Source organism: Pleurodeles waltl, chromosome 3_1 (assembly GCF_031143425.1).
Source record: "Pleurodeles waltl isolate 20211129_DDA chromosome 3_1, aPleWal1.hap1.20221129, whole genome shotgun sequence".
Lineage (NCBI taxonomy): Eukaryota > Metazoa > Chordata > Amphibia > Caudata > Salamandridae > Pleurodeles > Pleurodeles waltl.
In genome coordinates, this window is record NC_090440.1 from 759,456,491 (window position 1) to 759,479,311 (window position 22,821).

Here is a 22,821-nt window from a genome sequence, read left to right on the forward strand (position 1 = left end):
CTGTCAGCAAGCAGGAAAATGTTGACAGCTCCCGCTTGCTGGAAATGGAGTGTTTGCTTTTGCTTGGTGGGAGCTAAGCAAAAGCAAACAGCTATGCCCAGAGGGTGGGAGCCTCAGGAGATAGCAGGAGGGGGCCCTGGTGGTCTCCAGGGCCATTATTGGCTCCAGGAGGGGGGCCATGCGGCCCCCTCCTTTCTTTTGCACAGACTAGCCCCGCGGAGCTGGTGGTCGCCAGGGCCGTGTATGGCCCGGGAGGTGGGTCTGTGCGGGCTCCTACTAATTTAGAAAAGGCTCCAGGGTGGTAGTGCTTCCCAGGTCCCAGGGGGTCCTTGCATCCCTACCCCTATATATTTTATGTAATGCAGCCCCAGGGAAGTGGTGGTCCCCTGAACATAACAAGGCCCTTGGAGTGTGTCCTGTGTGCCCTCCTCAATTTTTATGAAATATGCATGCCCCTGAGACCTGGCCCACCCAGTATCTACATCAAAAATAGGCACGGGAGACTGTGCTTGGTTTTTTAAAAAGCTTACAGGGAAATTTGCAGCTCATACGTTAATTTCACTGTAAATGTTAAATAATGCTTTTTTGCCCTGCCACAGCCCCAGGGGGACCACAGCACCAAGGCTAGGGTGTTTAGGGTATTTATACTCTGCCCCCTTTTCTCCATTTTTGTGTTTTCTTTTGGGACTCTGCTGAAGCCAAGTCCCAAAATGGCTGCAATGCTTCCTGGTTAAAGTGCTGGCAGCCAATCAGACGCATGAGTACTCTGGGGTCCGCCGAGCCTCTATGTCTCTAGATATCTATATTTCTTTTTCTTTTATTATCTATAAAGCTACTAATTGGATCACAAATAACAAAAGCATGTTTTCTGTCAAATTTGGTGTAAGTTTGTCCAGCAGTCCGGGCTGTAGTCATGTTCAAAATGTCCGCTTGACGAATCACTCCAAAACTTATCATGAACAATAAGACACAGTAGGACACTTTGGGCCTCATTACAACATTGGTGGTCTTAGGACCGCCAATGCTGCAGTGGTGGTTGGAATGCCGCACTCCAGGCCATCCAACTGCAACATTATGACCCTAGGAGTTGGACCATTAGGGGACTGTTGTCCCCGCCAGGAACATGGTTCCCAACGGGGGACCGCGGTCGTAGTTGTTGTCAGCCGCAGCGGCGCTGGGCTCAGTCCAGTTTCCACCAACCGTTTTATGGTGGGGACCCTTCCATGAAAAGGCTGGTGGAAACACAGTGCAGGGAGCCACAGGGGGGGCCCTGCACTGCCCACAACTGTGTTGAGGGCAGAGCAGGGGACCCCCTGCACAGCATCCTCGGAATGCACACTGTCTGCTTTGCTATTGTACCAATTCTGTACAGACCAATACCGTAGCACTGTTCCTGCTGAGCTGACCTGCGGGAACATCATAATAGAATGTTCCCAGCGGTCAGCTCGGTCGGAATATCACAATATCACAATACTTTCGTGAATGTTCGTCAAATGGTGCCAAAGTTATAGGCAAGTCAAAAAACACTTTTGCTCTGGAAACTAGGGGAACTAGGGGCCTCTTTACGAGTTTGGCGGCCAGACCTCCAGACTGCAATGTTGGCAGTCCTGAAAAGACCGCCATGTTGGAAGTCTTACAGACCTCTGTATTATGAGTTACACAGGCAGGACCACTGACCGGCAACCAAAAATGGCAGACCCACAGCAGCGTGGAGGCCCAGAAATAGGCGGTCCAAACTCCAGCCCCAATAGCATAGCGACCAACCTCTGACCATATTACAAGCCCAAAGTCACAGTGGCAGGCACCCCTAGCAATCAGCCAATGGCCGTTCGAATCACGGCGGTTCACTGTCACCAAAGTAATATACAACTGCACATTAGAGGAATTTGAAAACAACTCAAACACATACATTGCCATATTGGACACACCTGCAAAGGACACTATAAAACACACCCCTTCACACACCACACTCATTAGCATTTATACTGTTACCGAGCAAGACAGAGTGACTCTTTTCCATCACTGCACAGACACTAGGCACCTTTATTTTCACAATCACATACAATACCCTACACACACTTTTGTCCAGTCACACTCATTTGCACTACCCCCTTTAGTAAGTCTCTCTTTTCAATTTAAATGTTCTTTTTTTCCCACCATGTCACATTCCAAAACTCCCTGTTTCACAGGTGAAGAGTTAACATAGTTGGTGATATCATAAGAGTAGAGCTGCAATTGTTTGAAGCACAGGTCCAGCACACCTGGACCGGAGCAGCATATAACAAATGGACCTGGGAAACTTACCAGCTATGCATGCAGACTATAGTGGATGGCCATAAAACCCACTAACCTAATTTTCATTCAGGAAGCAAGGAGTGGTTATCATCTCATTTTCTTCCTGCCCATCAGCTACTTGCTAGTATCCCATTCTATTGGATTGTTCATTACCTGCAAATAGATACATCCAGTTTTCGTTCATCTACTAACTACCTACCTTCTCAATGATACATCCTACCTTTCATATCTCTCTCTTGAAACCACATTTCCCTAGCCCATTGTAAGAGGCTGGCCCTTTATGTAGTGTGCAAAACTAGGCACAATGTGCAGAGGGTCCAGGCAACCACATGTTGGTTTACAGAGGTAAAAACTAGGGCCCATATTTATACTTTTTTAGCGCCACATTTGCATAATTTTTTGACGCAAAAGCGGTGCAAACTCACAAAATACAATTGTATTTTGCACGTTTGCACCGCTTTTGTGTCAAAAAGCTGCGCAAATGCAGCGCTAAAAAAGTATAAATATGGGCCTAGACCACCTAATGCTCTAATTTTTATGGTAGCTTGGTCAAGCAGTTAGGCTAATCTTGGAGAAGTGCATTTTTTGTGCTCACAGTATCAATAAATAAGACCACACACTCAAAAGAATAACTCACGACCAATTTTCAAAAATATTCCTATTTTCATAAAATTCTTAAGACCAAGATCATCAAAACTTTTAAAGTTAGGAATTTTTGATTTTCAGCAAAAATAGGGGGTCATTCTAACTCTGGCGGGCGGCGGAGGCCGCCCGCCAGAGTTCCCCCGCCAGAACACCGCTCCGCGGTCCGAAGACCGCCGGGGTGATTCTGTGTTTCCCGCTGGGCTGGCGGGCGACCGCCAGAAGGCCGCCCGCCAGCCCTGCGGGAAACCCCTTCCCACGAGGAAGCCGGCGGAGTGGGAAGGGTGCGACGGGTGCAGTTGCACCCGTCGCGAATTTCAGTGTCTGCTAAGCAGACACTGAAATTCTTTGTGGGGCCCTCTTACGGGGGCCCCTGCAGTGCCCATACCATTGGCATGGGCACTGCAGGGGCCCCCAGGGGCCCCACGACACCCCATACCGCCATCCTGTTCCTGGCGGCCGAACCGCCAGGAACAGGATGGCGGTATGGGGTGTCGGAATCCCCATGGCGGCGCAGCAAGCTGCGCCGCCCTGGAGGATTCCTTAGGGCAGCGGAAAACCGGCAGGAGACCGCCGGTTTTCCCTTTCTGACCGCGGCCAAACCGCCGCGGTCAGAATGCCCTTGAGAGCACCGCCAGCCTGTTGGCGGTGCTCTCGCGGTCGTTGACCCTGGCGGTCAATGACCGCCAGGGTCAGAATGACCCCCATAGTCTTTTTGTGCTTAATTATGCACTGTGGGAATCAATGGAAATATAATAATATTAAAATGCATATAAAATCAAGCAATGCATTTACCGATGTCTTCTTTTGCAGGTATGTTGAGGTTATCAGCAGGCACTATGGACCAACTGAAGAAGTTTGGGCAGCTCCCAGCTCCAGTGGAAGCAACCTCAGAAAGTTGCTGGAGCTGGTGCCCGGCCACTGTGGGGAACCACTTGGAAAAACACTGCAGAGGAAGACTTAAAGGTAAGTTCAGTGGGTCCCTTTAGAGTGTCAAGGACACAAGGGGTGGAGGTCGCTTAGGGCATATCTGGAACGTCAGGGCAGTCGAGTGCAGAGAGAATCAATGAGCCAAGGGCTGTGCGCAAAGGTGCCCTTGGAAGCAGGAGGTAGGTCACTGTGAGGGTCACTTGTGGGACAGCAGGGGTACTTTGGTGGGGGGTCCTGGTGGTTTATGAAGTCCCTTGACTGGGGCTTCCTCCTGGTCCTTTTAAATACAGAATGGATTGTCCTTCTGGGTGTCCGCTGTTAGGTGACCAGTACCGAGGGCTAATGCACGGTTTGGCCACAGGAGGATGCAGTGATGCCAAACTTAGCACACTTGCAGGGTTTGCCCTCACAATCCGTTGAGTGAAGTTTAGCCAGCTGCAGCATCTGGTTCCTTGGTCAGCAGCCGGTCAGGGAAGTGGCCTTTTCTGGGTCTTTGGTCTTGGGTCAATGTCCAAGCAACCCCTCAGCAGAGATTGGTGAGTCCTGGGTCCAGCAGGCAGGGTTTGGTGCCTTTTATTGGTGCAGCCGGACTTCAGTTCTCGAGCCTTGTGTCTTCTTTGTTGCTGGTCTTCTTTTGTCCTTGGAATCGGATTTCTTGGTCTAGGGATGCCAACTAAACACTGTATTTAGTGGGTATTTAATGGAGTACTTAAAAGTGACCAATGGGTCACCTACCTTAGGGTCGCTACACCCACTATGTGACCACTTCCTGTGGGCAGAGGTCACTTCACTACACCTGATTGGCTATTTTCCTTCCATTCAAGATAGAATATAATGAAAAGGAGGGGTCACTTCGCATGCAAAACCTTAGGGGTGGTGCAAGCTGGGGCTGTCTACTTCTCTTGACCTTTGTGTGGTTTTCCCACTGTTGCTCCGCCAAAAGTGGGGATTTGCAATGGGGTCAGCCATCTGCTGCTAGCAGGAGGCTTGGCTGTCAAGTTTCAAGGGAGTTAAGCCCTTTGAAGCTCGATAGCAGGGAAGTGCACATTCTTGAGGGAGGCGGCGTTTGCACCTCCACCCAGGAAGGGCTTTGTTCCAGGACCCAGAGAGCTGAATCTGTCACCCCAGGTTTCCAGAATCTTGTCTGGTGGTGGCAGGCTGGGTTAGACGGGCCAGCAACCATGCCAGGGTAGTTAGCTTTTTCAGGCGGCACCCCTAAAGTTACCCCTGGGTACATTTTGTTATAAACCCAATACTGGCACCAGTTTGGATTTATCAATCTGAGTTGTTGGATACCAAATAACCCAGGATTCAGAGCAGCCATCATGTAGCTGTGAAATGCGTACTGACCAGTGTCCAGCACATGCATTAAAATGGTTGCTCTGTTCACTTACTATGTCTCAGGTTTGGGAAAGACACATTAGGGGCATATTGCTCATGCATCTATACCCACACAAGCAGTACAGTGCACCCTCCCTTACGGCTGGAAGGCCTGCCAGAGGGGTCAATTACCTATGGTGCATGCAATGTGTAGTAGACGGGACGCACAAGCTGTGTGTTGTGTTGTGTTTGTCTTTAAGGATTGCATCAGAACACTCAGCCTGCAATGTCAGTGCTCAGTGCTTCTGTATGCATGGCCCTAGAGGGAGGCATTATCAGTTCTGCTGCCCTCAGAGGCCTACCCTTAGTACTCTATGCCCTGGGTACCTAAGTACCATTTACTAGGGACTTATAGTGACAGCTACAGGTGTTGCCAATTGTGCCAATGGATCACAACAGTTTTAGGGAAAGAGATCTGGCCCAGGGACCCTGGTTAGCAGGGGCCCTGGGCACTAACAACTTTGAGACTACATCAAATACTAGGCAAGGAGAGGGGGCTCACCATGACAAAAGAGGCCTTTTCTCACACCCATGTCATAGTTTATGGATCCCCGACCACCTGATATGGTTGAAGACCATCCGAAATATTACAATGGTGAAATCTGTGGCTCACTGTTTTTAGGAGTGGGGGAAAGGTTACCGCTGGGAGAATGGGTTCCTTCTTCCTCAGTACATGCCCCTGTCCGTGTTCACCATGTCTTTGTTGCCTTTGTAGAGAAACAGAGTCCTGAAGAAGGGGTGTAATGTTGTGCCCCCTGTGGCAACTTATCTCTTGCCACGCATTGTTGCACCTGGATCCTTGATACACCCAGGGTAATGCTGCATATGTCCTGGCAGGCGTTATTCTTCCTCTTTGCAAATTCATCTCTGTAATTGTAGTGTATCCAGCAGCTCAATGTGTTCAGGTCAGTTTTCAGCATTCCTTAGCTGGAGTAAGAGGGCCTAGGGGCCAGCAAGAGGGCTGCCAAGCCTGCATGTTGCAGAGCTTTTCTCAAGGATTATCGACTATGGAACGCTGTTGTCCTTACTTTGTGCAATCCAAAGCAAGACGACCAGCGTCTGGGTCACATTCAGCACAACTCACAACAGTTTCCTCTCCCAAAACTCGCATCCTATGTGTACTGGTTTGTTTCTACTCCATTGCTCTACTGTCCCCTATTGTCCCCCGCTCTTCCTGTTGTGTAGGACAGAGAGTGGTTAACTACGCTTTCTTCGCTGTGACACTATCTTGCCATTTCGATCCTGTCTCGCGCCCTCCCGCCAACTCGAGCCTCTGGTCTTGCAGGGCAGAAGGTAGGTAATGCCATTTTCTGTCCCCCATTCTCTCCTTTCTCCCATCCCATCCCATTTATTTGCCCACCTACAAATTACAGAGCGGGGGGGGGGGGGGGGGTTAAAACTGCGGTTTGTCACTATCCTCTTGTAAAGCTTCACATTGTACTCTTGTGCTTGATTGAACTTCACGCCCTCTGCAGGTAAGCCATGAATATTTATTACTCTGGGGAGCCAGGTCCTAATGAAGTGTATCTAAAAACATTTTCCCCCTAAAAACATACACTGCACTGAATGCAATGTTGTTCTGCTCTCGCCTGGAACATTTAAAAAGTGGTTTCGGATAGTACAACGTGTTGTTTACGTTTTTTTAAGAGGAATTAGCGTCTTCATCTTGGAAGCATGCCTTGAAAATACACAAAAGAGACACATTCCTATTGAAATGTTGTGTTCATGTCACTTTCAGGATTAAAATGTTTAATTAATGGTAACGTTTCGTCTGCCGTCCTATGATGTTCGCTACTCATATAACTAGTAATCTTCCAAGGCTGGCTTCTGTAGTTACTTTCAGTTTTCACACAAAAGAACATTGTCAATCGAAAAAGAACCCGTACAGTAGAGCCCCGTGAAGTACATAGCGGTATTTCTGCACATGTGGCGGAAAGTCTGATTGCTCAGCTACACATCTGGAAGTAATCACAGCCATGCAGACTGGAGAGAACGTTTCTGCCTGAGGAACAAAGCACATCTTACTTGAGGATTTCAGGAGCTTTCATAACACCGTGATACGGACAAAATTTGCTCAAGAGGCAGCTTAAAACACTTTATATCTGAGCTTCGACGTGGCAAGACAATGCTGACCTTTATGTAGTTCCATCGCGAGGATGACCGTGTGCTTCACAAATTCTGTTAGATGCATCTTGGTAAAACCTCAAGGAGCGATGGAACGTCTCCAATCAGCTGTTCTTGCTCTTTTAATCACGACCATTATCGCACAAAAACTCTGTGCAGCGCAAGATGAGGACATGATACACTACTTTGAAAGGCGCTTTCTAATTTTAGAGGTAAGTTCTGCTGCCTTTGATATCGAGTAAGGTACAAAGATTGCTTGTGCCTTTCTAGACCTCCTTCGGTGTGAACAACACAGGAGAAATAAGGTTATCGTCATCATAATTTTAAGATCTATATAAAAAAGTTGTGCAATGTGCATCACTGTTCAATTTAAAGCCTGTGTTCATAGGAACGTTTTTGTAATAAAGTACCATATTATTCGGAAACGATCCAAATTGAAAACGAAACCTATTGATTTTTTTAAAACACACGAAACATAGAAGTATGTTATTTTTAATGAACTGTAATATAAATGTTAAAGCAGTACTGACTAGATTTTGCCCGATTTGTGGACTGCTTCTCTAAAATCAACACTCATTACTCTAAACATTTCCCATAATCAGGGTTTTAAATTGCGTGTGTTATATCATGATAAACCAAATTAAATGTATGGCATCAGAAAAATGCCTAATGGCTAGGTAATTGTACGGACTGGTTCGTGAATAAGAATGAATGTACAAGGTTAGAGACAGTACGGTGAACCGTAGAGCCCAATTGATAATTACCTGCATGTCCATTTGGGAAGCATTTCAGAGATTATTATCCTAGCCTACCAGGGATCGGGGCCACGGTAGCCAGCATGCATATCCCCACTCCAGTTGCCCACCAAATAACAGAGGTGTAAACTAACAGGGATGGTTACGTTGGAAGACCGGGTGCGCCTGGCCAGAGGATGTAGTAGATGTGCATCCATGGGAAAAACAACGAGTGCTCAAATAGATTGGAACCGGATGGCTCATTCTACTCCTGTGATACAGAAAGTCTCTGAGCCTTTGGCTTGGCTGCGGATTTGGCCAGAGACCATACCGCAGATCCTGGGCTTCTTCACCATTGTCCGTTCTCTGTATTCCACTGCCAAGCTCAGGTGCTAGATCTAGAGATGTGGGGACATTTAGATCGAGCTCCTCAGAAGGTAGGTCCAAGGGGGTATCCTTGACTACTGTGTGGTCTTCTGGGAACTCTGGGAATGGAACATTGTGAAACCATGATATGTTCTGGGTCACTTGCTCAACCCCCTTTATAGCGGTAATCATGGTTCCAGCCACAGAGAGAACTGTCCGGACTTCTGGTTAAAAAGGTATCCAGAATTTCCATCCCAGTCTTCTATCCCTGATGATCACATGGTCCCCCGGATCCAAATGTCGTGTGGTCGCATGCCACCTCCTACTAGACAATGCATTGTTTTCCAATCTTCTCACCTCAGTCTTTTCTGGACAGCGGCAGCCTTCTGGGGCAAGTGGGTTTGGTGACACACCTCACTCTGTTCAACATAAGCGACCAAGGGGACCGTTGCGTGGTGCCGTGTGGCATTCCTCAGTATTCTCTCAAGAACCGTTGCAAACTCCGTTCAAGGTCAGCGCCCTCCAGTGTAGCAATTCAGAGGGTCCTGTTCAAGGTGTGCATGAAGCGCTTGACTTCACCATTTGCCTGTGGCCACTATGGGGTGATGCATTGATGCTTAATTCCTAGTCGTTCTAGTAAATCTTTCAATTCTGTTCCTTGATACAGCGGCCCATTGTCAGTCTTAATTTTCTCGGGGAACCCAAACTTCGCAAATATCTTTTCTAAGGCAGGTGCCACATTGGTAAAAGCAGTGGAGTCAATTACTTCTGCAATTCGGTACTTCTAGTGTCCATCCACCAGAACCATGGTGATCCTTCCATCTGGAACACTACTGAAGTCCAGGCTAACTTTTGACCAGGGCATATCACACAGTCCCTCAATTATAATGGACACTGGAGCTTCCATTGTACTTGTCAGTTGGCAGGCATGGCATTGTCTCACAAAGTCATCGGCCACGGTTTCAAGGTGTGGAAGCCATACCTTGACACATATGCCCAACTTCATCTTCGCCATACCCTGATGTCTTCCATGGACTAGCGTGTTCACCTGTTGTTGGAGACTGGTCGGGATTACCAGCTGGTGGTCTCTCAGTATGAGCCCATCTTGGGTTGTACTAAGCTCATTTTGGACTCTCCAAGGCTTAATTAGCCTTACCTTTTCTGTGTCTGTCCAGTCATTGGCATCTTTGAGGAACCCTTCCCAGGACTCGCCAGACAGGGCATTCTTCACTCTAGTTAGCACTGCATCGTTGATCGTCGCATTGGAGATTTCCTTCAGATCAAGCATCCTGGGACAGGCACCATGGACTAGCACTTGCATGTATGCGTCCGCCACCTTGTCAGTGAATGTGTTGTTCTCCACTTGTTGTGGCAGGTGCCGTGACAAGAAATCCGCCGGGTTCTTGCCACCAGGGTGGTGTTACCTCCAGGCAGTAATGTTAAAGTTGAATGGCCCATCATTCTATGGGTGGTGGGGGAGGAGGTGCTGTGCCCTTGAACCTGAGGACAAGTGGTTGGTGGTCAGTTACCACTCTGAATGGCCTCCCGAAGAGGCAGAGATAGAAATGTCCGCAGGCCCACTTGATAACCAGGGCTTCCCTCTCAATCTGTGTATAACGCTTTTCAGTTCGCGTAAGAGCCTTGCTTGCGAATGCCAGTGGGGCCCACCTGCTAGGCTCGACCTCCTGGGTGATTATGGCTCCAAGGACTACCAGGTTGTCATCCACTATAAGCTCTATCTTCTCCTTAGGGTCAAAATACGCCATTGTTGTTTTGCTTAGTAGTACTTGCTTGAGGGGTTGCAACGCATCTTCTTCTCTTTGGCCCCGCGACCAGGGGGTCTGCTTTAGTGAGGGATCTAAGTGGCTCTGCAATTGTAGCTAGATTTGGTATGAACTGACCACAATAGTTGGGCATTCCCAGAAAACTGTGCATCTCACTCACAGTCCTTGGCTCTGGAGCGTGCTTGATCGCCTGAGATTTTCATGGGTCAATCTGCATTTCTTCTTGGCTGAAGACATAGCTGAAAAATTCAATAGATGTTTGAAAAATTGAGCATTTCTCTTTGTGGAGGGTGAGGCAGTCCTCTGCCAGGCATTTGAGACTAGCTTGAAAATGCCGGCAGTGTTCCTTGGCCGTTGTTGAATGAATGAGAATGTCATCACTTACGTTCATGACACCTTGTAGTCCTAAGAGAGTTGCCCGAGTGGCATCCTGGAATACCTCAGAAGAGGGCGAGATGCTGAAATTCAGTTGCTTGTACCATCTGAGCCCCAGGTACATTGTGAAAGTAGTGATGTATCTACTCTCCTCGGCCAGGCACAGCTGATGATACCCAGCATTTAAGTATAATTTAGAAAACTATCTGGAGCTGTTCAGATCAGCAATTATGCCATCTATGGTTGGCGTTATGTGCCTCTCCTGCTTGATAGCCTGGTTGGGGAGACGCATGTCAATAAACAGCTGTATCTTCCCTGGCTGCTTTGGCTTTATTTGAATTACCATGGGGGACACCCATGGTGTTGGTCCAGATACCTTTCCTGTCACTCCTTGGCTTTCCAGCTTGTCCAGTTCCTGCTCCACTTGTGGAAGGAGGTGAAAAGGGATGCAGTGGTGACTCAGAGTAGGAGGCTTCACTGACTTGTTGATGTGCAGCTTGATGGGTGGGACTTTCAGTCATCCTAAGCCAGTGAACAACCCAGGAAATGGTCACACTTTTTGCAAATGACACCAGCCCCAAATCCTTGGTCGAATGACTACCGAGAAGTGTATCTGCTTTCTTATCCACGTAAAAAGTGGCTTGTATTTCCTTGTCGTCAGATTTGATGTTTACCCTCATGCGTCCTCTCAGTGGCAGAGGCGTGTAGCTCCCATATGTAAAGATTTTTGTGTTGGTTGGCACTATTGTAGGGCACGGTTGGAGTCGCTGATATTGTTCGATGCCCATCACATTAACTGAGGCGCCGGGGTGTATGAGCGACACAGGTTGGTTGAGATCTTCGGTGTCACTTTAAGTCATTCGTGAAGGAAATGAGGAAGACCTATTCTCTTCAGGCGATGAGTCCTTGGGGGTGTGCTTCCATCTCTGTGCCTGCTGATTTCCTTCTGGTGGCTCTGGGTCTTCCAATTATAGTTGCTTTATCATTTTGTTGATTGTGGGCCTTCCTCTCGCTCCTCCTCCCCTAGTGTCTCCTTGGCAGACGGTCGCAAAATGATTCATTTTGCCACAGTTCAATCACAGTCATCCTTGGGCGGGGCAGTCCTTAGGGGCATGTTCCTCTCACCCACAGTACATTCAGCATGGCCCTTGTCTCACTGGGGGATGTGTCTTGGGTCTACCTTTGGCATACTGTGTTTGTACTGCATCAGCGCATTATGCTTTTATGGTAGGGCCTTGTGTTATGGCGGTGTCCATCTCAGTCAGTCTGGGCATCAGGACATTGTGTGACCTTGCCATTATGAGGATGTCATCTAGAATAATCTTTTGATGCCTCAAGATGAGGCCTCAAAGTGTCTTGTTGTGACAGTCCTGAATGATTTGTGCCCTTATTTCCGTGGGCTGGTCATCCGCGACACACGTGCTGAATAGTGTTTAAGCCAGACATAGAATTGTTCTGTCGATTCTCCTTCTCATTGGCATGCTTAGCAGAGTTTGAACCGTTCAAAGTATGAGTTTAATTGCGGGTCAAAATGAGCATTGAGTGCTCTCATGGCTGCATCGTAGTCGCCCACTGCACCGGTGTTGGGAAGGTTCCTGAAAAGTTTGTATATCTTGTCTCCTCTAAAATGCAATAGTAATGAACTCTTGATGGCCTCATATTGTCCCTGAGTGGCGATGAAGTAATTTTTATCCTCCCTATTCATATCATCTGTCGCAGGGTGGCCGTCGCGGGGTCAGCTAGCTCGCTGAACGGTGGTAACGCCCCTTCTTTGGCATGCTGTTGTGGAAAACGCACAGGGGATGCTGCTACTGGTTGATCATCCACCATGTTGGATGTGGCGTGGGACACTCTTGTAGCCAAACGGTAATGGGCTTAGGTACACCAGGGTGCTCACTTTCTGATGTTGAGGCAAACTGTATGCGCCTTGGTAGGCACTCCCTTTTTCCTTACAGTTTCTTGAGGCTGTCCACTTCTCCCCACCGAGGACACTCTTCCACCTCTTTATGATATAGCCAGGACATGTGTAAGTGTACAGAATGGTGCCAAAGACATCCAATGGAGCACCTGGCCATTGCAGGCATTGGCAGTGTGTACTGCGACAGTATGCAGTGAGGGAGCACTCAGGCGATAATATGCACAGGCACGGCAAAGCCAGCAGTCATACAAGCATGGGGCACAGCCAGTACATTCATTTGTGTCATGACAACACTGTAAAACTCCTCTAGTGACAGGCGTGCTACATTATTGTAAAGTTCCCCTTTTTCCAGGTGTACTGCAGCATCAAAACAGCAGCAGGCGCTCCACTTGGCCAAGTAGAACGGATGATGAAGGCAGGGCCGGTTCTCCACGTGTGTGCATCATACATGGTATGATCCACAGGCCCTGGAGGTTAGGGCTGCACTCGTGAGCACGGAGTCAGGCTCCCAAAGCTGTGGGGAATGTTGGTAGACAACTCCACTTGCTCAGGCAGCTCGCTAGCCGCTGAACACATCACGGTCGCACAGGCAAAAGCGGGCAGGAACAACAGGTGAGCCCAACGTGCACTCAACAGTTCCACGGCTGTCTCGGGGCAGGGGGCGGCACAGCCTGCCTCTCGTCTAGCACACTCTGTGAATACCAATGCCAAATCGGCAGAGGGGAGGTTTGTGGGCAGAGGACCCTCATCACACCTGTTGTGGCCTTACAGGGATCAGGGCCACGGTAGCCAGCATGTATTTCCCCACTCCAACGGTCCACCAAATAACAGAGACGTACACTCACAGATATGGTTAGAGTGGAAGACCACGTCCTATTGTCACCCATTTATTTTTATCCTCTGACCACGCCTGACCAGAGGATGGAGTCAATGTGCATCCGGGGGAAAACAAACAAGTGGTCAACTAGACTGGAGCGAGGTGGTTCATTACAATTATGTAATAAAAAAAATCCTGCAACATATGAAAAAGAAATATTCAGCTCAGTCTTATGTTTTGCAATACATAATATGAATGTTATATCACATCAAGAAACCTATCACTGTAATTTATTTAAAATGTGTTGCCTTCAGTTCAGCACATTCACAAGAGAGACTCTTTCTTTACAAGTAAGAAAGAACCATTTTTTAAATATCAAAAGTGCAGAAGATGGCTGACAGCAAGTCCTCAACTGAGGCTCAGGACCCCCTGTGCAATTTTGAGGCATCCTATGGCTCCCTGCCCCTGTAGCAAGGCTTCTTTGTTTGTCGGGACCCGACAGAGGCACATGGCCACCACCTGACCATTCTTAAGCAATTTTACCCTGTCTTAGATGGTCGAGGCCCATGGAGTCCTGAGGGTGAGCACGGCAGAGGGACCTGAGCCCTGAAGTTATGATGTGGTGGGCTTAACTTGAAGCTGGTATGGGGAATTGTTGTGCTGCCCGCTGCCTGTGTAGGCCACACAGAGGGTAGTGGACTCAAGAGCAAAGGAATGGGGCTGTCGGGCCCGCCATGTTCTGGATCAAACCCCATGGCGCCCGGCAGTAGTTACTGTGAAGAGCTGGTCACTGGATACAAGAGCAGAGAGGCCCTGTTGGACAATAGTGGAGTGGGTGGCTTGATTGGAAGAGCAGGGGAGGGCAATAGCTGCTACCACCAGATACACATTTGGCAAGGCCAGAGAGAAGCCACAAAACTCTGGTTGGATGCCCTAAAGGGGGGTTTGTTTGACATAGGAATTTAGCCCTGCCTAATTAATTGCGGGGTGGTTGATGCCAGGTGTCCCCCAGGGTTGAACAGGCTGAAAAGGACAAAGAGGTCTGGAAAAGATGTACAGCCTAATGTGAGCAGCAGGGAGAGAGACCTACACACTGTGGTTCCCACCGGTCGGCACAGCTGGCACTATACCCATGGGAAAGGGGCTTGGAAATTAGGATGGACTGGACTCTCCCTACATAGGCACCTTCCAGAGCTGTATACTGGGAGGAGATATGGCATCAAGGAGATCCCAGCATAAAAAAATGGACCAATTCACAGTTGGACCTGGGGATCCCAAATGCCAGATGAGTGCTAACAAAGAAAGAATGCTACCTACCTCCCTTGAAGCATCTGAAACAAGAATACTGGAGGCTATTCAGCAATCTTAACAGATATATAAGAGCATAAAATGGACTCCGTCCCTATTGAGGTTAACCTGTTGAGGGCAGACATGCACAAGGTTAATGAATGCTCCCTGGTGATGGAACGGAATGTGAACAGTCTCACGAAGGAAGTTGAGGACCTTAAGTCAATAATCCAGACTCCCACAGATTGGGCTAGGTTTCTGGAGGAACGAGTTGGAGGATGCTAAAGGTAGGGCCTGCAGTTGTAATTTGTGCTTTGTGGTATTTCCTGGAGGGGCCAAAGATTGAGATCCAGTGGTCTTCCCAGAGGACTGTTTGAAGTACACTGTTGCACCCAGCACACTGTTGAACTTCTCTGTCCTCCAAGAGCAATGATTGCATGCATTCTTAAATATCAGGACAGAAGTGGTATCCTAAGGTGGTATAGGGCAGTGGGGGATCCTAAGTTTGACAGCACTATGGTGTGTAGTTCCCCAGACTATACACAAAAGGCTCAGTCCCAACACAAGTCCTTCCTGGCAGCCAAGAAATACTTATGCCAACTTGATCTCAAATACATGCCGCTGCACCCTGCAAAACTTAACGTGGTGCATAAGGGTTGCATCCATTTTGTCCAGTGTCGGAAGAAGTATGGGACTGGGTGGAGGGCCTGGAATGCAGAGAACAGTCTGGAAACCTTAGGAGAGGGGATCCCAGAAGCTGTAGTAGACCGAGTGGCTCAGAAGAAAGGCATAGATGGGGCATGCCAAGAGACAGAAAGGAAGGGTCAGCGATGGGCATGCATGTACCCACCACAGACTCGGGATGGAAAAGGGAGTAGCTGCTGTGAGGTGTTGGGTCGGCATACAGTTATGGATCGAGGTGGACAGTGGTATGGAAAATACAGGTCCTGGAAGCAGAGGTGACCCACTGAATATTGTAGTGAATAACTGTACTTATGAATCTGTTGAGGCTAGCCACAGGAAGTTATGAGCTACATTCCACACGGTAGGGTGGGCAGCCACTGACTGCTACAGAAAGCAGACAGACCATTTCCTTACCCCCTTAGAATAGGGTGCATTCTTAATTAGTTAGGGACATTCGGGAGGCCTGCTCTCTGCTACGGGTTTTAGGTCTATCCTTCGGGCGGAGGGTGCATGGGCACTCTCCTGTTTTTGTTGAGTGATTCTTAGGATAGGGTTAGGAACACAGTTTTGACAATAGGTAGCAGTTGTTCTAGTGTAGTTACTGGGCGAGAGTGGCCTTTCAGCTGCATGTACAAACATTGTTTTGTTGGGGTTGGACTTGTTTACCCAGGTGGGGAGGGAAGAGGTTGGGTGGAGGAGGTATGGGGGAACTTATGTTGTTCTATGTTAGCTGTAGAAGTCCTGCACCGAGATGTGGGGTCACTCAAAGTAGGGCACAGTCAACGGGACTGGAGAAACTAGGGACAATGGTTTGGGTGGTAATAAAGGTAGAAAAAATCTCAGGCATTGCCCATGCAGGATTGGACTGAATGTCCAAGGTAATGACAGGGGACGGAATAGCACAACAATTATCATCTGGAATGTCTGAGGGCTTCAAGACTACACTAAGGCCCAGATTTACGAGAAAATGACTGAGCGCAATGTTGCACCAAATTTGGCAGCGCTGCGCTTCATCATTTTCAAAACGCAGTGATGCAATATTTAATAGAATAAGGCACACCTCTGTGTTGCCCCCTGCGCTGGCGCTAAATTTGCTGCCGAGCGGCAACACAGCCACCCTTGTGCCATGGTGCAAGGATGGCTGCACTGATGGGAGATTGTTTTTGAGCAGGTAGGAACACCTTCCTGCACAAAAACAATCATCAATGGCCTTTTGCTCTTTCTATGTGTGCTGCAGAATGCAGCACACACAGAAAGAGAAAAACATGAGGAGAAATGAACGCATTTCTCCTCATTGCACCATGCTAACGCAACACCTGGAGTGGTGTTAGATTTTGGCGCAGCCTCAGGTTTACATAACCTCGTAAATCTGGGGCAGTGGCAAAATGCAATGGGAAACACACTTAAGAGAAGCAGGAGGGAAGGTACCCTAGAAAGAAATGGAGGGGGCAGTTTTACTCACACACATACAAAGCATATGCCAGGGGAGTATCAATTTGGATGGGCCCTGGGGTGCAATTCTCGTATTGCACCTCTTATGCTGTGTGAAAGGCAGATACATACTCGTGTACGGACTATTACATGATGCTGAAGTCTGTTTAGTGAATGTCTATACGCCTAACTTAGATGATAAGCTATTCTTCCAGAAAGTGCAGGAGGTGATCTTGCCATATGTGGGGGTGCCCTTGTAGTGGACAGGAAATGTTAATTGTATACTGGATAGCACCCTAGATAGAAACCCTGTGATCTTAACCAAAACTGAGGCTTGCTGGGGCACTATTGGACATGATGACCAACTTGTCTGTATAGATGCCTGGCGACCACATAATCTGGGGCAGAGGCAATACACATACTAGTCCTTCGTACACAAGACATACAGTAGGCTGGAGAGGCTCCTTATAGCCCAAGAACTAAGGGATCATTTGCCTCGTGTGGAGCACCTGAATACATTTTTATCCAATTATGCACCGCTAATGGCAACATATACCTGGGGGTGGGTACAAAACCCTGGTCTTCCCACTTGGCACTTTTCGCATGAGGCAGATTTCCAGTAAGACATAACCAGGGTCTTGAAGGGGTATTTTGCCACCAACTGGGGGACAGTGATGAATTAGATGCCCTTAAGGTGGCGCTCTATGAATGAGATGCCCTTAAGGTGGCGCTCCAAGGGGAGTGCCTGAGTAAAGTATATAGGATAAAGGCCTACCTGCAAAGAGAGAGCTTCAGGACCAAGAAGCAATTCCAGAGAAGGGAATGGGGAAGGAGGGAAGCCAACCAATTACACATTGGAGCTAAAGAGGAGCATAGGGGACACATAGGCAGCATTTGACAGGTTTACATGGAGGGATTACCAGAAGTGGCAACATAAAGACAGGGCTATGCCAAATTGTTGCCTTGCCTGGTTGTTTAAGAAAGAGGCTCCACTGTCCATGATATTGGTGCTTACTGGAGTGCGTAGCAGGATGATCTCCATCCAGAGGGAGATAATTCAGTACCTTAGCTTTTATTTGGCAGAGATCTATAAAACCTGAGGCAAGGCCATGACTTACCCATCCAAAGGATTCTAGCCGAATTGAGGCCCCCCAAGTTGTCAGATGATGGCCAGAATGCAGTGGAGGCAGACATTACGGCGGAAGGCATTTGTGCACTGATTCACAATATATCATATAACAAAGCTGCAGAAGCAGATGGACTCCCGTCAAAGTGATACCATGCATTTGAAATACCGCTGTTGATGCACTCACTGGAAGTATTCCAGAAGGCCTGCAGTGTGTCCCAGCTTCCTCAGTCTATAAGGGAGGCAGTCACAATTATGTTTGTCAAGCTTGATAGAGACCCTTTATTACCTGGGTCTTATTGTTCATTGTCTGTAACAAACAATGTGCAAATATCAGCATAAATATTGGCTAATCAAGTTAGACCCACAATAGGGACTTTGGTGCCTGAGGACCAATGTGAGTTTATCCCCACCAGGAGTACCATGATGAATAACCGACAGTTAATTCATGTTATGCACATACTCCATGAGACAGACTCTGAAGGTGCTGTAGTTGCCTCAGACATGGAAAAGGCATTTCATACATTGGATTGGGAGCATATGATAGAATTCCTTAGGAGGATAGGATTTGGGGCCAATTTCTTGTAGTGGGTAACACTGTTATATTCACATCCTGTGGCACGAGTTAGCATGGAGGTGTGTCTCGAACAGTCAGGGAATAGAGCTGGGGACCAGACGCAGACTGTGTAGAGGCCTGGTGAGCACTTAATCCAGGGCAGAACCATTGGACATTCATTTCAAATGGGCATTAGGGGAATGGGGCATGAGGGTGGGGAGCACTATGTGTTGTCACAATATACAGATGACGTCCTTTTTTATATACCCAACCTCAACATCCCATCCCGAGGCTACTTGCAGAGCTTCCGACGTTTGGGGAGGCATTGGGCTATATGTTAATCAGGGTAAGTCATTATTGTTTCCTTTGGTAAAGTTGTCTACTGGTGGGGCTTCTGCAAATGGGAATTCAGTGGGAGATGGATGAGTTCTGCTATATGGCCATCAAGGTGGCACAAATGTCCCAAAAACAGCTGGCTTACAATGTATGCATAGCGGTCGAGGGACTCCGGGTTTCTGTGTTCTTTTGGAATACACCGCTGTGGCTACAATTGATGGAGTAGCAGTTGCTAAAATGGTGTTTCTCCCACAGTGCTGCAGAACTCCCTATGTTCAATACCTTGTACTGTGTTGAAGAAGGTGGACAGCCTACTGGTTTCGTTGGTTTGGTGAGAGAAAAGGAGCAGGATAGGACTGATGGTACTCAAAGTAGTCCCTGAGAAAGAGCATATGGTCTTCCAGACCAGGAACTATATTACATGGGAACTCAGCTCCAGTATAAAGTGCAATGGTGTTTGCAGGGGGAAATTGGGAGAAGAGATTGTTAGCGGGAACTGAAGGAGCAAAGAAACTCCCAGTCTGCTTCATCCCAGGAGCGCGCCAACTGACCACATGCTCTTACATAATACCTCAAATGGCCAAGACATGGGAATCAGTGATGAAGTGAGTTCTGCTCTTGGGGTGGCTACAGCCATTTACGTGCATTGGTCTGGACATGTACTTGAGATGGTGGACAGAGAAGGGTGCACCATACTGGATGACTTATTTCAGGGAGGCACCTGTATACCATTTCAGGAGGCACAGGAGTCCTTTAGCGTGTAAGCGGGACAGATTTTGCAGTTTGCAACACTGACCAGGGCAATTTGGGAAATATGGACTGGGTTCCTAGTGACTCCAGTAGTGTCACTGACAGTCTTCCTAGGAGGGGAATTCCAGGTGAGGACTGTCTCCAGGATATACGCGGCATTAAAACAAGACAAGCCATAGCTCGTAATGAAAGTGCACCATGGTTGGGAGGCAGATTTACAGGAATCATTGACAGACAGAGAATGGATCAGTCATGCACCTAGGTGAGGGAGATATCTGGTAATTCTAGGTTTAAAGTGGCACATTTCCAGATTCTTCATCACACATACCTTCCACACACAAGGTTACACCACATTCACCCCCAACATCCAGACATATGCCCTAGATGTAAACGGGAACAAGCTGATTTCCTGCATATGGTGTGGACGTGCCCCTACGTAGTGCAGTATTGGACTGAAGTTGTACATAAATTACAGGAAGTGACGAGGATCTGACTGGAGTCCTCGATCAAGATTGGTTTATTTGGGTTTGTTCCTTTCCCTAAGGATGGTAAGATGCACAAGTGGGGCTCATACTGGCCAAAAGGCAGTTTGTCACCCAATGGATCACAAACACAGGCTCTACAGTGTTAGCATGAATGACAGACACTGAGGAATTGGCGGTGGTGGAGGAGCATAGAATGAGCGAGGTGAAGACTGATGAGAAGGCGGAGGAGGACATTGTGATATGGTCTGACCTGCTGCGCAGCTTGATAGACCCGGTGAAAGAGGAGCTGTCCCAGGGAGAGGGGTTGATGAATCGGAGATCTGATGGCACCAGCACCCCTCCCCTGACGGATGACTGGGAGTGATGTATGGTACTGCCATAAGAGTTCTCTTGCTGGGAAGTGCTGGTTACTGAGGGAGAGCAGTCACATGAGCCCACAAACCCCCCCACCCACTTCCCCAAAGATGAGCATGGATCAGATGACCACGCTGACTAGGCAGGGGGGTGGGAACTGCAATGGGACAACCTTACATGGACATGTTAAAACAAATAATGGGACTGCAATCATTATGGACTTCTTCGGTTATAGGCGGGGTTTTGCCTGTATATGTTGTATTTACGAATTATTAACACACTAAAAAAAATATTAAAACTTTACAGAGAAAGAGCATTGGAGAAATGTAAATGGGGTAAAGAAACAGATGTGGTCAATGCATAGCTGGATTCTAGCAACACGACTTTTGGAGAGTCTCCGTAATTCTCATCACTCTCTAATAATAATGTTTATAGACTGTCATACATATGCTTCAATGGAGTTAACTCCACCACTTGTTAACATATATGAAAATAAGAACACAGAGCAGCTGACAATCTTTGTTATATAAAAAGGTTTTAAAAGCCTCCATATTTTCAAAAAATGTGAACTCTTCATTCAAAAATCAATATTCAATTACAAGTCTCTTACTGTCAGTTTATATGTCCAAGCTATGTTCAGTAACTACATAATAAGCAATGCCGCTGGTAAAGTATCATGTAAACATCAGTCTAATAGTATAAGCCATATTATTGAGAGAAGGTGCTCTCACTAATGTTAACCAATTACGTATTTTCTTTTTGTTCTAAACAAGGGCCGCATAGAAAAATGTGACCAAGATTTAAGGCAGTATGTACAAGAGTTTCGAACTCTTTCAAGGAAGATGAAGTCTCAAGTAAGGGACCTAAGCATTTCTTCTGCAACTCACAAGAGTGAGCTGGAAAATTTGTCTGCTAGGGTGGAGAGAGCAGAATGGGACATTGACTTTGTAGAATCAGCAACTTCGCATAAGCCATGTATAGAAATGGACCAAAAACTAGTAGAGGAACGGCTAAAAGAGGAAGCAGAGGAACAAAGAAATATTGAACGTAAATTGAATTCAAGTAAGTAATTTAAATGTCCTCTACCAAATCAATCTAATTTATACAAGGTACATGAGTAAACGAATACATTAATTGATACTAAGTATTCGCATAAGCAATATTTTATATCAGAACGATGTTACTAATTTTTAATGAAAGCAGTACAAAGCTTAACAACAGTTACAAGATTGCAAGCATGCCTTGATAACCTACATTCAGTTCAGTCAGTATAACAAAGTTTGGATGAGTGGAAAATATGTATTTGTAAGAGGGTGTAGAGTTCCTTGTGCACTGAGTTGTAATTGACAGAGATGACAAGGACCTGTTGTCTCATGTTGGGATTGTTATTATAAGTTGATATCCAACTGGGGGGTGAGAGATTTCTGTAAGTATGTACTATAGTACTATCATTCCAAACATTCTATGAGTTTTGACGTTATCATTATACATGCTCGATCCTGGTGACAGTGGTGTTCACGAAAAAAGGATGCTTGAACCAAAAGGTAGTTGTTAGAAAGGAACATATGAGAGGAAGGGAGAGATAGGAAGAGAGGGCTAGGGGAAGGAACGTAGAACTGTAACATAATTAGATGTCCGGCAGATCAATATGTTATGTATTATGGTATCTATATTCCATTTGTTTGTTCAAGATCTGCATCTATCGGTCGTGACCTGAGAGGGAGCCAAGTTGCTAGGTTATTTAATATATTCGATGTGGAATACCTTTATTCACTTGCAGCTATAAGAATTAAGGGAGCTTGATTTTTTTGCGAGTATTCATCAAAGTTGTCCCATAGATTTCTTGATCAATGCAGAGAATGTGATTTTGAATACAATAAATTGTGGAACATAGCAATGGCCACCATTTTCAAAAGGTATCACGGATGTGGTTTTCTATTCAGATGATATTACTTTGACTTCCATTTTAAAGGGCAGATCAATAAGAAGGAGATCGGTATTGAAAGGTTTGATAAGAAAGGATGGACAGAAATGCCCAGAGCAACTGAAGGGAAACCCATAATAAAATGAATAATTCGAATTTCTGAATGAGGTTCTGTATTTTGACCCAGAGAGGACAAACTGTGCACTTTACCACTGCTAACCAGTGCTAAAGTGCATATGCTCTCTCCCTTTAAACATGATGGCATTGGATCATACCCAATTGGATTATTTAATTTACTTGTAAGTCCCTAGTAAAGTGCACTATATGTGCCCAGGGCCTGTAGATAGAATGCTACTAGTGGGCCTGCAGCACTGATTGTGCCACCCACTTTAGTAGCCCCTTAACCATGTCTCAGGCCTGCCATTGCAAGGCAGTACCTGTGTAGTGTACATGCCCTGGTAGTGTAAAACTCCTAAATTCATTTTGCACTGCTGTGAGGCCTGCTCTTTTCAAAGGCTAACAT

The 22,821-nt window shown here is 47.0% G+C and overlaps 1 protein-coding gene across 1 annotated transcript in view; it reads left to right on the top strand.

Annotated features, from left to right (window-relative positions):
- Positions 1 to 7,204: 7,204 nt before the first annotated feature.
- OLFML1 (olfactomedin like 1) overlaps positions 7,205 to 22,821 on the top strand; it is a 120,782-nt gene continuing 105,165 nt past the window's right edge. The window contains exons 1-2 of the mRNA XM_069223542.1: positions 7,205 to 7,583; positions 21,148 to 21,436. Coding sequence (XP_069079643.1) covers positions 7,404 to 7,583; positions 21,148 to 21,436 — 469 coding nt within the window. The 5' untranslated portion in view covers positions 7,205 to 7,403. The remainder of the gene's footprint in view (positions 7,584 to 21,147; positions 21,437 to 22,821) is intronic.